The 17,006-nt window shown below is 33.3% G+C and overlaps 2 protein-coding genes and 1 long non-coding RNA gene across 6 annotated transcripts in view; all 3 read right to left on the bottom strand.

Moving 5' to 3' along the window:
- Nucleotides 1–1,847: 1,847 nt before the first annotated feature.
- LOC136274713 (uncharacterized) overlaps nucleotides 1,848–17,006 on the bottom strand; it is a 52,983-nt gene continuing 37,824 nt past the window's right edge. Inside the window, exons 3-9 of one of the 3 annotated variants that reach the window (XM_066082216.1) lie at nucleotides 6,713–6,949; nucleotides 5,275–5,415; nucleotides 4,959–5,099; nucleotides 4,547–4,684; nucleotides 4,188–4,325; nucleotides 2,817–2,954; nucleotides 1,850–2,446 (exon numbers count right to left, since the gene is read on the bottom strand). In XM_066082216.1, coding sequence (XP_065938288.1) covers nucleotides 2,223–2,446; nucleotides 2,817–2,954; nucleotides 4,188–4,325; nucleotides 4,547–4,684; nucleotides 4,959–5,099; nucleotides 5,275–5,415; nucleotides 6,713–6,949 — 1,157 coding nt within the window. In that variant the 3' untranslated portion in view covers nucleotides 1,850–2,222. Of the gene's footprint in view, nucleotides 2,447–2,816; nucleotides 2,955–4,187; nucleotides 4,326–4,546; nucleotides 4,685–4,958; nucleotides 5,100–5,274; nucleotides 5,416–6,712; nucleotides 6,950–17,006 lie in introns of all 3 variants that reach the window. The other 2 variants (XM_066082222.1, XM_066082226.1) reach the window with 2 other exon arrangements.
- On the bottom strand, nucleotides 11,666–14,065 carry LOC136274718 (uncharacterized). Its single transcript, XM_066082239.1, has 2 exons — nucleotides 13,442–14,065; nucleotides 11,666–13,102 (listed from the first exon to the last, which is right to left on the bottom strand). The coding sequence occupies exons 1-2, from the start codon at nucleotides 13,847–13,849 to the stop codon at nucleotides 12,431–12,433; spliced, it is 1,080 nt and encodes a 359-aa protein (XP_065938311.1). The 5' UTR covers nucleotides 13,850–14,065; the 3' UTR covers nucleotides 11,666–12,430.
- Nucleotides 15,493–17,006, bottom strand: part of LOC136274724 (uncharacterized) — a 6,539-nt gene continuing 5,025 nt past the window's right edge. For both annotated transcript variants that reach the window (XR_010713157.1, XR_010713158.1), the window contains exons 2-3: nucleotides 16,676–16,761; nucleotides 15,493–16,252 (exon numbers count right to left, since the gene is read on the bottom strand). This is a non-coding gene — a long non-coding RNA (uncharacterized lncRNA). The remainder of the gene's footprint in view (nucleotides 16,253–16,675; nucleotides 16,762–17,006) is intronic.

The following is a 17,006-nucleotide window of genomic DNA, read 5'->3' on the forward strand; positions in this document are numbered from 1 at the left end:
TATGACATCATAACATCATACAATCAAATCAATTGTGACGTTATTCCAGATTAAGCACATCAAAGCATCATTGCAATGATAGTCAAGTGATCAGTGTCCAGTTCTTCTTTAATCTTCAACAAAATCCATTTTAAATCAATTTGTGGTACTAGATAGAGTTTTGTGAATCTCATATACTAGAAATACAAAAATCAGTCATTTTATGAGGTGTCAAATTGAATTTTGTTTATAATCATAAAATTGTATGAATGAAAATTGAATACAGCAAAACTCGGTTATAAAGAAGTCACTGGGACCTAAGAAATTACTTCGTTATATCCGTAATTCGTTATAACCGTATAAGAAATTCATTAAATTTACATAGCTAGGGATCCAAGATGACTTCGCTATATCCGTCAATTCGCAATAACAATGTAAAGACTTTATTCATTATTAAATGGCTTGAAGGTGGCATACAATTGACTTACCGATAGTCTTAAAGCCACCTTTAAGCCATCTTTACGCTTTCTTTAAGCCCTCTAGCCCCCCTTAAAGCATCATATATAGCTTAAATGTGGCTCATACTGTGGTTTCATTAATATTCAAGGTTATCAATTTTCGTGGATTAAGTGAAAATCATAGTTTCAAGGATACGTAAATTCGTGGCCAATGACCCTTTCAATTCAAAATGTTAATAGAAATTGCGTTTCAATGAACATTTAATTTCATGGATCAACTTAACAACGAAATCCACGAAAATTGGTATTCAACGAATATTGATGAAACCACAGTATATCGTATTTAGGATACCTTTAAGCACCTATAAGTAATTTTAAGAAGAGCTTAACCATTGTCATTAATCCCAAGTGAGCCATACATTATATGCATATAAAAACCTGCATGACACAGTCTTAAGAAATGAGAGTTACATCTGAACAGTATGATATATATGAAAAGGAATTAAAATGTATAATGTGGCAATCAACATGGCTTTTTTTATTTATAATATATATCAGAAGGTGTAGAATTATATGCTCGTGTTGCTTTTTTATCTCTAATATTATGATAAACGATATCTCAATATAGCCATCAATAGTTCAAACAAATAGTTTGTCTTCATTAAGAAAAACTGAGTGGTCATGAATTAAAAAACAACCCACATTTTTCAGATGGAATAAATTAAACGGGGAGTAACTGGATGGTTTATGTCAAAGATATAACATTTTTCATCATGCAATTTCTTTAATTAATCATTAGTTAATACTTCCATTAGGATTCACAACCCCATCAAATTAAAAAAGAATGAACTTTCAAATGTTGCCCAGTGTTTAGTTTTTGTTTCTGTAGATTTGTACAAAACACGGTCACTTATCTAAATTTGTTTGAATTACCTCTGATAAGATCCCCATTAAAGTGGACGCTGAGTGTTCAACGTGCGCAGTACTTTACCCACTCTTCATCTTAAATGATATTGTGCTGTTATAGACGTGGGCGACAAAATGAATGGTAACAATGTCAGTAACTGTATTCCCTTTCAAGATAACTGTTAAATTAAACAAAAAGCATACATCATTTCAACAGTATGCAATACTTAAACACTGTATATATATTCTGAAAGACGTGACGCTGTTTAAGATGTGAATGGTAGAATGAAATGTGAAAATGTAGGTAAATACATGACTTTTTTAGATTACTCTAAAAAAATAAAAGCCTGCTTTACGAAACATCATATCGCAGTTACATGGTAGACAAATGGTGTGTATTATATTGTCATTATCTAACCACACAGGAACAGATATTTCAATCAAAGAAATCAAAACACCAGGGAGTATTTTATAGATGAGTCGTTTGATTTTTTATTCTTGTAAATAAGATAAATGAAACAATTGTGTGTGTTCAAGACCATCCTAATCAGCAGCTCCTAATAACAAATAAGTTCTTTAAGAAATCCTTTACATTTTAACGAGGAATTTTATATGGAAAATGGTCACTCATTTCAATCTGCGTAGGTAATAAGGTGATTTTAGAGGTGAATATGAAATGCAAGGGCTCTGAAATACATATTTTGGAGATATATTGAGTAGCAATGTATGCATTGATTCGTTTTCACTACTTGATCTGCCATTATAGCGAATTAAACTCTATTAAATCATAACATGCCATATCCTGCATTAACAGACGCGTAAACAGACACAAAAATTATTAACTAATGTAATAAATTTAGTATGAAAGATATAAACCGGTCAAATTTTACTGTCATTTAGCAACTGAAAAACAACTTCAGAGAGTTCGCTAAGTATCCCTTGCAATCTTAATAAAACGTTCTTTCTCACACGTAGAACTTCTGTCTCTGCCTCTAGCCTCTTGATTTCTTTTTCTGTTTTCTGATTTTCTAGCATCATTCTTTCCATCTTCAGATGATCTATGTCCATTTTCTTCTTTAAATCTGTTGGTGACTGGCGAATATCTACAATTAACATCATTTATATGTTAAGCATTAAAAATATTCTATATTAAAAATAAGGCATACGTAAATTCTAATTATCCGTTGAACAATGCAGTAAATTCAAACATACAAATTAGATCAGATGAACAAGTTTCAAACATTAATCCTAGTGATAAATAGCAGATTGGTTTGGTGTGTGCTTTACTTGATTCACTTACTATGACAGGTGACAAGTCTATATCTACATCATTTACAATTAAAATAGACTTTAAACAGTGTGATAACATGAGGATAAATTGCTTTGGTGCAAAGTAACTAGATGATATCTAATGTATGAGAAAGAACAGAAAAGAATCATAATCTTTGATTTTTTTTTAACTCAGTGATCTACCTCTGTCACATTTAGACCCTTGGAATCCATCGACACAGGACCTACAACTTCCGTTTGTTTTCTCACAAGCCTCTCCATTCACACAGTTTCCGCTGCATGTGTACTGACAATTCTGTCCATATCTGCCGTCGCTGCAGACTAAAATTAAATGTTACTAAGTATCACATACAGGGGTTGAGTTTTACTATAAATTATGGTTTGATATTAAACCTTATAAGAACAAGAATTATAAAAACGAATTTTGTAGCTAGCAGTTCGTTTTTGATATCTAAACTCCTAAAAAACTGTTAATCAAGACCGTTATAGCTGCAAAAATATAGTCTTTCCCGTTTTTTAGAGAGGTACAACTCTATTGAATCTTTGTAATGTTGAGAGTGCAGGGGTGATTCACAGGAGGTATCCGCAACAAGCACGGCTCAAATCGTGTATAAATGACAACCAAATGCATTTGTTACTTGAATTCAAACATTATAGTTGTGCATAGCATAAAATAATCCGCAACTATCAGGTGTAGATCATATTCTAGTAATTGTTGTTTTTGTGTATGTCAACAACGCAAGTTGAATTTGTCCGACATGTTTCCTGACCTTGGGACAGCCAATGAGAATTCAGGAGGGGATTTTGAACTGAATATAGAAATTCCTCCATTTTAACCAGAAATAACGTGGAAAATATGTTTTTTTTTGTTATATACCCTTTCCTTAAATGATGTTTTAGAGTGTAACAAGGTAAGATTGCTTATTTACACTGGCATTAGCATTATCAAGCACATCTAAACTCCCAAGCTAAAATGCCATAAAACCACGCGAGTACTGTCATGAATGCTATACATGTATTAGAATACTGATAAACATGTTGGTATGTTTTATTTGGCTTTGAATTATACTAGTATACGGTTCATTTGTTTAACGTGAATTAGATATGATTTTTATCTGAAGAAAGTTTAACATTAATCAATCCTTTAGACCAAAGTCAGCTGCATTAAAAAATAATTTTGCACCATTATGGAGATCGTATGTAATTGTAGCCCTTTACAAAGAAAGGTCACATTAAAAAAAACAGACAGGGCTTCAACTAAGACCAATGATGAACACAGTTCATTGTTGGTCCCGCTACTAAGCAATATTAATATTTAAAACACGTGTACAATGAAAGAAAATGCAAAACCTAATTCAAACATAGTGCAATCATTAAACTTTAGCAGAAATAAAACAGGCGTATTTTGGTAATTTTAAGCTTTGCTTTATGTACAAACTTCGGCATTGTTTTTTTGTTTTTTTTAAATAACGCAAAAATTAAACTGATGTATAATAAAAAGCATGCATGTGTTGTAGAGATTGATAGTTAAAAAGTTAAAAGAAAATAACGCACGTGTTTTACAATTATGGTTCCAATAACCGGCTTCACATCCCTCCAGACATGTCCCATTACCATGGTTACAGACTGTGTTGTTGTAACAATGTCCACATATTTCTCCGCAGTTTGGTCCGTATTTACCAAAAGGACAAGCTGAAAAACCCTTAACAAGTCTAATTTTAATTTGTCAGAGTAGATGGATGGATGGATGGATGGATAGATAGATGAACGGACGGACGGACGGACCGACCGACCGACCGACAGACAGACAAACAAATGGTCAGACAGTGTACGTGTGTATGTATTTGGACATTTTTAAACTTATAAACAATAAATGGTCTGAGGAATGTATGCTTTCTCTTCGTATGTCTTACTTTGGTTACAGAAACTCCCGATATATCCATTTTTACATCCGTCGAAACAGGCGCCCGTTTTTCTGTCACAGTTAATGAACCTACAATATCGGCTACAGTTCTTCTCACAATGAACGCCGTACATCCCAGGAATACAACCTGCCAACAAAAAAAAAGATGACATCTTAAAGTAAAATGTGACCTTAAAAATCTATACTTAATCCAGGTTTTTTATTTGTTTCTTTTTTTTAAAATTTATTTAATGTATTGAAAAGGTTGTTTCATGGTAAGTATATAAATAGCATATTAATGTTATTGCACGCGTACTTTTACCAACTCTTCATCAAGCAATTTAACTAAAGCAGCATTTCTTGTGATTTGAAATTCTTTTTAAAAGCAATCTAGTTTATTTTCCTTAAGTTGTTTACTTTACTTTTACATGAAGGAGGCTGATGACCAGAGTAAGCACAGCCAAGGGCATCACATTCCCCACTTTGTAAGGTACAGGAGGCGTTGTTTTTACAATGGTCACATTTCTTGGAGCAGTCTTCACCATAATATCCAGTTTTACATTCTAAGAAGAATAACTTATGAAAATATCCACTTATGTTAGTTATCTGATATCTGCTCCATGTCGATATCGCAGTGAGGTTTTAAAGTACTTTATATATACTGACTTTTGATAGTTCTGTGAGGTTCGAAAGCATTGCAGGAAGAGCTGAAACCTTTGTCAAAAACTAGATATTTACCTTTACAAAGCGGAGGCTGGTATCCAGGGCCAGCACACCCATTATTATCACATTCTCCATTTTGTATGCCACAAGTAGCGTTGTTCTTACAATGATCACAATTACTTGAGCAGTTCTCCCCATAATGTCCAGAATCACATCCTTAAAAAATCATCTCATGAAAAAAATTGCGGTATTTTAAAAAAATATGTTATTCTTTCATAACTGTTAGGTGAATGAAAACCCGAAATTGCCACTTAAAAATATAAATATTCACGACGCATGACAGGATGCCACGAAAATACAGATGTTGTAAAACGTAAGCTTTGAGATAATTTATCTCCTTAAAGTTATGTATTAAGCCAAGTGGCTCGAGTCACCTACTTTTTTTTTGTTTCTATACGTGTTTATGATAACATTTAAGGTGGCTCACTACACTGTGAGATATTTTTTTCAATTCAGCAGAAAATTACTTGTTTATGATAAATATCATAATTGATAAGAAGTATTTATGTCTAATACGCAAATATATGCAATTTTTGATGAAAAATTACAATTTTCAAAAATTTAATTTAGTTAACATAAACAAAAGCTCCAGGCAGATTCAAACTCATGATCTGCGGTTCAGAAGCCCGATACTTTAACCACTCAGCTACGACGATATACAACCGATATAAACGATATACATTGTAAACAGTTTAACAAAACATTCAAATCGCCATCTTGTGACGTAGTGTCTTAAAAAGTATGAGTGTAGGTGTAGTGAGGTTTTAATAAGCGCTATAATACAACCGATCATTATATAATTGACTACAATGGCACATTTTCGTTGGTTTTTACACCACACGTGACTGCAGGATATATCTCCATGTCCATCAGGTGAGAATTAATATTCTGCAATATGGCTGACGCTTCGCCTTCTCATCTGGACATTTAATGATACTAAATAAAAGTTTAAGGTTTAAAAAAAATATATTAGGTAGTTGCCCTTTGACATTACTTTCAAATTAGAGTAGTTGCCCTTTGAATTTTGCCTGGAGCAGAATAAAATCGCGGCGTCGAGATTTGCTCGAATCTCTGTGGAAGAAAGGGAGAAACATTTCGAATTGAAAAGCAACAAAAAATTGTTCATTAACAAAGATGCAGCGAAGATTTTCAAAGAGTCTTTGAAAGATGAGAATGATATTTTGGAGAGTGTGTTTGTGTAAAATTGGACGAGATGTAAAGGCCATTTTTACATGGATTTGGGTAGATCATTGATATTTCTGATTGAATGTTTCACTTGATATTCCTCGGGAAACTAAAACACTTATTAAGTTTGTGTGTGACTGACCATACATAAAAATATCGGGTTAATCAAGCTCATAGACGGCGACGCGAAGCTGAAGCTTAGTTATTAACAAACCAAATAAGAAAAAAGTATTAACAAATTATCCTATTATAGAAAAGTGCTACATACCGAAAACCTGGACTTCGCATATTTCAAGTAGTGGACACGGGTCGTAATTTGGTTTATTAGACTGATAAATCCAGATGTACCGAGCTGTTCTTTCACAGTCCTCCTCTACAATGGTGGGTAGTGTGACGATTCCTGGATCATTGTAAAACGAGGACTCTATTGGTGGTACAGAGGTATCATTGGACACACGGAGAGAGTAACCACGGAGTCGTGCTGTGTTCATGTAAGGTGATCCCCCTATGTAATGATTTTATGAAAAATATTTCAGTTTTATGATTTTTTTAGTATGTTCCTATGAATATATTAAAGTCATGAACATTTTATTTAGTTTTGTTTATAAAAACATCACTAAAGAAAACCATAAATCATTATAATTTTTTTCTTTAAGTTAATCATATTTCATCAAAATACAATTTCATATATCAGTATATATGATAATGACCACTATGCAATAAATTTTATGAGGTAAGTAAGTATGTAAATAAGTAAGAAGGTATTTTTGATAGATATTTAACCCGTTAAATGTTTGAAATAGTTTACTATGTTATTTTCAACACACACACACACACACACATACTCGTAAAGACATGAAACTCACTACACATGACTTTTCACCAGAAAGTCACTACACTATTTTCTAAGGGTCGTGAAGAAAAAATTTGAGCAAATTTATAAAAGACTGTCTACTCTTGTTAGCCTAGGGGGCTGATAATTCGTAAATTCATTATATTAAAAATTTGGGTTTTCCCCTGAACTCCACTACATCAGACCACGTGACCCACCAGTTAGACACACATGATTCTCACTACATTGTCAGGTTTGAAATACACACATGAAACTGACTACTTACATTAATTTTACTTATTTATCCCATCTTCTCATTATCAAATAATTTGATACACCATACATTCTTTGTACAGTTTCTAAAGAATTATAGCACACAAGTTTTGTGATTTATAGTGGATTTTAAATAACGTATGTGGCAACGCACTTTGAGAAAAGTACACACTTTAAAAAAAAATAAAACGCGTTAAACTTAGGATTAAGCTAACGCAGTTTGAAAAAAAAAATCAAAGTGCGTTATGAAGGAACTTCAACATTTTTTATTATCGAAACACTTAACGCACTTTAAAAAAATATGTTAAAATAGAAAAATCTGGAATTGAATTTCTAATTTGCTGATTGTATGATGAATTGTTAACACTAGTAAATCTCATTAACCGTCTTTGAGAACGGGGGTGGGTGTGGGTTAACCAATCATACAGGTCAATTACCAGTGCATCATTTACTAGTAATTGATTTCAGGAAGAAGGTAGTCTACCCCTTATCTTTCTATCCAAAACGTATGATATTCAGCAACTTGAAGTAAACGTTTCTGACATAGCCCAATGTATCAGATAAGAAGTACATTAATTTTGCTGCATAGACAAAAAAGGAACAAGAGGCCCAGGGGCCACATCGCTCACCTGAGCAATTGGCTAGGAAAAAGCACATACCAGATCATATCAGAACTGAAAGTTTACTGAGGGGGGGGGAGGGGCTTGAATTTAAACTGTCCAGGGGTCATGATATGTACAAACTTGAATCTAATCTACACAATTTAAGGATAATTCCCTATAAATATCATAAGGTTTCTTCATATATTCCTATGTAAAACTTTTATAGGTTATTTGTCCAACCCTACCCTTGGGGGTCTTGTTGTGAATTAACTTGAATCTACACTATATGGGGACGATTCTACAGGAGTTTCATCTTTTGTCTCAATGGTTCTTGAGAAGAAGATTTTTCCTATATATTCCTATGTTAAAGTTTGATCGGCCATTTTGGCCCCACCCTACCCCTGGGGGTCATGATTTGAACAAACTTCAATGTACACTACCTAAGGATGATTCCTCATAAGTTTCATCTTTCCTGGCCCAGTGGTTCTTGAGAAGAAGATGTTTAAAGATTTTTTTGTTACATTCCTATGTTAAACTTTGATAAGCCATTTCGGCCCCGCCCTACCCTTGGGGGTCATGATTTGAACAAACTTGAATCTTCATTACCAGAGGATGATTCCACAAAAGTTTTATCATTCCTGGCCCAGTGTTTCTTAAAAAGAAGATTTTTAAAGCATTTTCCTATATATTTCTATGTAAAACTTTGATCGGCCATTTTGGCCCCACCCTACCCCAGGGGTCATGATATGAACTAATTTGAATCTACACTACCTGAGGATGATTCCACATAAGTTTCATCTTTCCTGGCCCAGTGGTTCTTGAGAAGAAGATCTTTAAAGATTTTTCCTATATATTTCTATGCAAAACTTTGGTCGGCCATTTTGGCCCCGCTCTACCCGCAGGGGTCATGATATGAACAAACTTGAATAAACACTACCTGTGATTGCTTCCATATAAATATGATCAATTGTGGCTTTGCTATTTTTGAGAAGAAGATCTTTAAAGATTTTTCCTATATATTTCTATGTAAATCTTTGGTCGGCCATTTTGGCCCCGCCCTACCCCCAGGGGTGATGATATGAACAAACTTGAATCTACAATACCTGTGAATGCTTCAATATAAATATGATCAATTGTGGTTTTGCTATTCTCGAGAAGAAGATTTTTAATGCATTTTCCTATATATTTCTATGTAAAACTTTGGTCGGCCATTTTGGATCAGCCCAACCCTCAGGGGTCATGATATGAACAAACTTGAATCTACACTACCTGAGGATGCTTTCATATAAATATGATCAACTATGGCTTTGTTATTCTTGAGAAGATTTTAAAAGATTTTTCCTATATATTTCTATGTAAAACTTTTGTCGGCCAAAACCAACCCCCGGGGGTCATGATATGAACAAACTTGAATCTACACTACCTGAGGATGTTTCCCCAAAAGTGTCATCTTTCCTGGCACAGTGGTTCTTGAGAAGAAGATTTTTAAAAGATACCACCATTTTTTCATTAATTCCCAATTATCTCCCCTTGAATGAGGGCATGGCCCTTCACTTGGACAAAATTAAATCCCCTCCACCCAAGGATGCTTTGTGGCAAGTTTGGTTGAAATTGGCCCAGTGGTTCTTGAGAAGAAGTCGAAAATGTGAAAAGTTTACAACAACGACGATGATGACAACGACGATGACAGACAACGGACAAATTGTGATCAGAAAAGCTAATTTGAGCCTTTGGCTCAGGTGAGCTAAAAATATAAGAGCACGAAAGGAGTGCTACATGACGGCCACGAGTTTCGAGTGTGCAATCGGGTGTAACGAAATCGAACGGTTTATATACCCGTCTGAAGGTGCTTATTTATGAGAAATGTTCAGCTTTCAGGCTTTCAGTATTAATTACATTGAATGGGATGCATAGCTTACTTCCAACCTGAAAAAGCCTTCAAGGTTGCATTTTTGGACAAGTCTGCCTAATTCCACATAAAATTCTTACTTATGTAGTGATTAGAAATAATGAAAACAACTATTGGGATGGATAAGGCAAAGAATGCAAAAGAAAGATCCTATCATGTATAACATAGTTAACAAATTAAATCATCATCCATTAACCAACGTAAGTGTTTTTTTTATTAATGTCACATTTTAATGTGGATTTAAGTTCTGATTCAAATGTCAGATCATTGCTATTGACAACAAAAAATGGAATGAAATACAAACAGATTTTTATTAATGAAGTTCAAAAAATGTGGAAGTACAATTTTTTTTCCAAAAAGCAATACAAAGTCATTTTGCAAATTGTACAGTGATAAATCATTTTAAATTGTTAAAATACGGAAATACCACAAAAACTGAATTACATGTATCACATAAAAATATGTGTTGATAGCTGTTGCATTTCAATTATGAATATAATGTATCAAACATATTTACAGTTCTTGATGAGACCTTCATCCAAATTATATTTTTCACAAACATAATTAAACTACAGAAGTACGGTAATACTTTTCATTCTAAAATTTTAAGTTTTCAGTTTTGTTTGCTCAAAAATGTTATAAAACAAATCTAAATGCACTAATAAAAAAATCAATAATTGGTTTTAAAAAAATTTTAATTAAAAGGTGTTCCAACATGCATAAAACCTACTTGATAATTTTCCGACATTAATAATACATGTATTAATCAGACATCAAATTCTTTTAATAGTATATAATCTTCAAATAAGTATCAAAATTTAAGTTCCAAAGGAATGTATGCTTGTGAAAATAAAAGTGTATTTTTTCCATTTTTCATAGGAATGAATACCCTCTCTACACAAGTGCAATTTTTTTGGACATTGAAAAAAATAAAGGAGTTACATGTAATCTTGTGATTGTTTAATTTCTAGTATATAGTGTGTGGCATTTACCCCTGGGAATAAGTTCAAAGACAACATAGTATCAGTCAATAAAAATCACTTTTTGATTTAACTTGGTCTATTAAAGAATACTTGAATTAATTACAAATGGAGTTAAATATATTGTATTTCTAATTTTTAGAATTTAAATGAAAAATCTAAGGAGAGATCACTCTGACTGCAAAGAAATACTTAATAAACGAAATTTTTTATTGTGCAGTGTAGAAAGGGTTTTTTAACAGATGGAAAAAAGGACATCACTGAAATCATTCAATATGAAAAATATGAACAAAAAAATATTAAAATGTAGAAAATATTTACTCCATGCTCATTAAAAGAAAGAACACAATATCTGGCTCAAGAAAAACAAAATCAATGCTGACTAGATGCACAAAACCTGCATGTTAAATTTCACTAATTAATCAAATTTTTTATTAAAGTTCCCAGAAATATATCTTTCAATTCTGAAATTATCAGTTTCCATTCTTGTAAATCGATCTATTTACTTCTTATGTTACAAGTGACTGTACACTTGTTCAAAAATAACAGTTCAACAGTAATTGACCTATGGAAAAAGGGACATAATTCCAAAATTGAATGACATAATTGAGTATAAAAAATAAAAAATTAAAGCTTTTTGCTTCTTTATAAAAACCAATGCACAAAAAAAATATAGTCATAAACGGAGTAAATCTACATTCGCTACACTACCTCCATCTAAAAAAGTTACACAACAATGTTTACTAGGAATTTTTAAGGTGTTGTTGGTACCTCTTACATCGTCTCTTTACATACCATGATCAATAACATACTTTGTTGATGATCACAGTACTAAATAAATCCTTCATAACAGTTTCCAGCATTCCAAAATGACATGGAAGTCAAAATACTAAAAATTGGTTTACACCAGTCAGAAACAGAGTAAATCTACATTCGCTATGCTACTTCCATCTACAAAGCCTACACAACAATGTTTACCAGGAATTTTTAATGTGTTGTTATTACCTCTTACATCATCTCTTTACATACCATGATCGATAACATATTTTGTTGATATTCACAGAACTAAATAAATCCTTCATAACAGTTTCCAGCATTCCAAAATGACACAGAAATCAAAATACTAAAAAAAAGCTTGTTATTGGTTTACACCAGTCATAAACAGAGAAATCTACATTCGCTATGTTACTTCCATCTACAAAGCCTACACAACAATGTTTACCATGAATTTTTAAGAGAAGGTGTTGTTGGTACCTCTTACATCATCTCTTTACATACCATGATCAATAACATACTTTGTTGATATTCACAGTACTAAATAAATCCTTCATAACAGTTTCCAGCATTCCAAAATGACACAGAAGTCAAAATACTCAAAAAAAAAAGCTTGCTATTGGTTTACACCAGCAACATTAGTAAGATGGACAATGTTTTGCACATTTTTTGTTTCATTTGAGTACGCTACTCTGAAAGAATTTGACAGAAGAAAATCTTCAATGTTTTCCGCATTATCAACACTGAGGTGATTAGCAATACACATTGTAAATAATGTTGAGGAGAAAATTGATAACTTTACTTTCTGGTATCCATAAGAGAAGCAGAGAGTACCATTCATGGATTTTTGTAGAGTTTGTTTGGCCATTTTCATTTTGCAGGATGGGCATCTGATGAATTTAGAATCATCATCTGGCAGGGCAACTTTTCCCTTATACATTTCACATGAAAAGTGCATCACTAAACCTACTTGGGTTATTTTTCCTTCCTTTTCAATGACATCATTATCTTCAGGTGCCTGTAAACAATTGACCAAATCATCAATGCTTTCAATGCTTGTAGCTTTCGTAGCCGTAATAGTTTTTACATTTTGGAACAGACGGGTTGAGAGTTGATTCAATCTGTAACTTTTGCCAATTTCTAGCTTTGTCACCATCTCATCCCATAGTGTCAATTTCATTGTTGCCGTGCTATCTCCAACGATGACTTCTTGCTTTTGAATTGGAAGTTCTCTGACTATTTGTACTGATACTTCTTTTGCTGACAAAATCTTGACTTCAACAGCAACCTAATCAAGACATAATGATTAATAAGTTAAAAAATAAGTTTACTATGTTTTCATAAATAATTACAAAGAAATTAAACATTTACTTTGATCTAGTTGTAATAAGGGAAAGAATTTAGCAGTAAAGTTGTACAATGTACATGTACTGGTCAATGTCTTGTTACGGTAGGTGGAAATACGAAGGTAGGTATTAATCTTTTAATAGCTACGTAGGTAGAAATAACCTGTCGACTGGATCTAATAAATGATATGCTTCTTATCGGCTTGAACATGGATAGTTAATATCCCATCCTTGTATGGGAGGAGGGGTGATAATTATTTTAAAACAACAAAAAGAAATACCTTGTTGAATTCTGGGGTGTTCTGCACTTCTTTCAGCGTTTTGAACTTTTCTCCTGCCGAGTCATGATCATCCTCTGTAGATTTCTGGTATGAAAATGATAATTGTCTGGATACTTCAACTCTACTTTTGTAGTTGACAAGAACTTCTGTTTTGGCTGAGTCTAATCGACTGGGTACTATTTGTACATCTGTAAGTTTCAGTGGCGTTCTCGCTTGACTGGCCTCGACCAAGGTAGAGTGCTTCATCACATCAAAGCAGGCAACCTTTTTAAAGGTATCTCGTTGGACTTGTACCGTAGCGTTAAAGTATTTATTGTTAGTGCGGCTTGTTTTTATCGGTGACACATGTTGTATAAAACCGCAAACGCTAGTTTTTTCCTCAAGTTTAATTTTCTTACTTGCTGACATCTTGATTGTTTGGCGGGAAAATAAACAAAGGCTGCCGATCTTGTCCGAAGTACGAGCAATCTTTTGTGCGCGTAGTTTCGTACTTCACTAGGGTTTCCGACATTGGGCGTTAATTGATTTGTATTCTTTTTTCTTTTCATGGGAAAAAGAAATGTCGAACACTGCAAATATGAAGAATAATTAGTTATGGAGAAATTGAATAAAAATATTTCCGCCTCTATTTGGATTGCCCTTTCCGCTACTATCAGCAATCTTCGGCTGATTCCGCTTAGTCTCGTTCAACCAGATCCGGCTGTCTCCGTAACTCGGCTGTGTCCGTAAATCTCCGACTTGTCAGAGAGGCTGGTTGGAGATTTACGGAGACGAACGAGACATGGTGATTATGCTGATAGTCTACTGTAGAGCTGAATTCGGAACTACGATTTACCACTAACTCATAAAACATTCTTTATATCATTCTTTGTTAAAAACGTTACCTTTAAAGTTAAACCGGCGAAACACAAAGAGCTTCCGTTTCGTAATTCCGAATAACGAGCCCGATCTTATATAAATGAACACACGATCAGAACACGCTTACTACACATAGTTTGAACCCTTCTAAGGCTCCCAGTATTAGACTGAGGGTCACCATTTTTACAATTTAGAATCTGCCTTATATATAGCAGTTGTCATATAAATATTGGTAATATTGGTGCAGCAGTTCTTGAGAAGAAGATTTTAAAAGATACCCCCCCTTTTTTCAAAGTTTCACGATTATTTCTCGTTTAAAAAGGGACTGCCATTTGATTTTTACAATTTATAATCTCCTTAATATAATAATGCTTTCTGCCAAATTTCGTTAAAATTGGATGAGTGGTTTTGGAGAAGAAGTTGAAAATGTGAAAAGTTTACAGACGGACGGACAGACGGACGGACGGACGGACGGACGGACGACGGACAACGGGTGATCAGAAAAGCTCACTTGAACCTTCGGTTCAGGTGAGCTAAAAAGGCAATTGCTATGCGATGCAGTTTATGTCATATTTGGATAATTTAAAACTCCTGATTTGTTCTTGTGTAAATTGTCAAACTGCGTAAGCTTATGAGAAAAAAATTCTAATCGAGAAACTGTTTATAAAGTAAGCTGAGAATGCATTGGGTTCTTTTTTTTTTTTAAATATCCCATTGAGCTAAACAATATCAAACCAAGGTTAAAACAATCAGTTATTGTATGTCAATAAAAGTATCAATTATTTGGACCAAATCCTGAACAGTTTTTTATAATATCGACGATATCAACGCACTTTGAAAAAAAAAAATAAAAGCGCGTTTAACTGGTTCCAAATTTACTAGTAACACACTTTGAGTTTTTTTCAAAGTGCGAAATATTTCAAAGTGCATGTAACAAACTTATAAATCCTTGAATAAACCCAATTATTTGTTTTTCAATTATTTTTTTGATTTTTGAATAGCTAAAACCGAATGTTGTTAATAGAACAACAAATGGACCGTGGCAGTTTAGTTATTAAAAGAGAATTCCTATCACAGGCCCCTTCTACCTACATGTACATGTATATCACACGCATATACAAGCATCCATCATCTTTCATTTTCAGCCAAAGCTGTATGGTTATTTAAAGACAGAATGACGGCACAACTTCTGAGTAGAGCACTAGTTTTAATGGTGAAATTACAGATTAGAATAAAAAAATTCATGCAATTATTCACACCAAAATGCTCAATCACATTGATTATTTCTACATAATATTGCAAGGCATATACAAAAACAAGATCATGCATTAGCTAAGCTTATTTCATGCTAGGATCTAGAGGGAGGTCAGGGGAGTCTGAAACCCCCCCCCCCCCCTTGCAAAATTAAAATTTCTTTAAATTACATTATAAAATTACCAAAAAATATGCCTCGGACCCTCCCCCCCCCCCCGACAAACTCAAATAACCGTCCGACCCCCCTGGAATTCTTTTTGGATCCGCGCATGTATTTTTTGACGTAGTGATGTTGATACATTAAATAAAAATGAATATCAATGATTATGAAAGTAATTAAGACATTACATTAGACTTTTATTGAGTATTAATAAAACATTTAAATATTAATATGAACAAGGCAATATGATCGTTTAGGAACATTAAAACAGCAAAATATGTACATTGTATAACCCAACTTTCAATGCTACTGAATTTACACGTACATGTACACGTAAAAAGTGTATTAATTCTCTCATATCTTTATTTTTGGGAGAATACATGAAAACCACACGGTCAATAAAAAATGTACCAGAGTTTCATTATCATTTCTAAACCAGTATTGATTAAAGCAATATTCATGGCGTAGATTTTTTTCCGTTGACACTATCGGTCCTCAATCGTCTATCTAGGAAGTTAACCTATGTCTGAACACTGGTGCTGCAACACAAAAATACTTGTCAAAATATAAATTCTGAGAATGTGTTTAATCTCTGTAAAGCAAGACTTTTAAATGTACTTTTTTCAGATTTTATGCAATACTAAAAGGTATCACTACTCACTCTCTCTCTCTGTCTCCCTCTTTCTCTGTATCTATGTCTCCTTCTCTCTCTCTCTGTCTCTCTCTCTCACACATCTAGTGACATTCAGGAAAAGTGTATCAATGATGAATTAACTTCATATTGATGAAAACTAAAAGCAGTTTTCTCTGTATTCTCTTTCTCTTTTTTTTTTATTTCTCCCCTCTCTCTTCATCTCTCTTTATTTCTCTCTCTCTCTCTCTCTCTCTCTCTCTCTCTCTCTCTCTCTCTCTCTCTCATGCTTATTTCTTTTTAAGAAATAACATTTAATTTATACGCTTACCTTAATATGTATAATCTTAGACAATGGCTTTTCCATGTGAGACAAACACTTTTCTCAGGAAACCTCATTTAGCTTGGATATTTTTCCTGAAAGCATAAGACAACAATAAACATAAAAAAAACATTTTGTTTACTTTGTTTTACTCTTTATAAAAAAAGGTTATGTTTTGTTATACAATGAAGTTTTTAGAAATGTATAATTGACCTTTATAAAAGTGTTCAAATATTGCTGCTGTTGTTATGTTCTACATGATCTCTCTCTCTCTCTCTCTCTCTCTCTCTCATTTGAACACATTTATTTTATAAGTCCTCTCACTCCCTCTCTACCTTCT

Source organism: Magallana gigas, chromosome 1 (genome assembly GCF_963853765.1).
Source record: "Magallana gigas chromosome 1, xbMagGiga1.1, whole genome shotgun sequence".
NCBI classification, from domain to species: Eukaryota; Metazoa; Mollusca; class Bivalvia; order Ostreida; family Ostreidae; genus Magallana; species Magallana gigas.

Excerpts from the sequence above, each read along its gene's own strand:
- LOC136274718 (XM_066082239.1), bottom strand. The coding sequence starts at position 13,849 with ATGTCAGCAAGTAAGAAAATTAAACTTGAGGAAAAAACTAGCGTTTGC. Across the intron at positions 13,103-13,441 it reads ACACCCCAGAATTCAACAAG|GTTGCTGTTGAAGTCAAGAT; the intron begins GTATTTCTTTTT and ends TGTCTTGATTAG.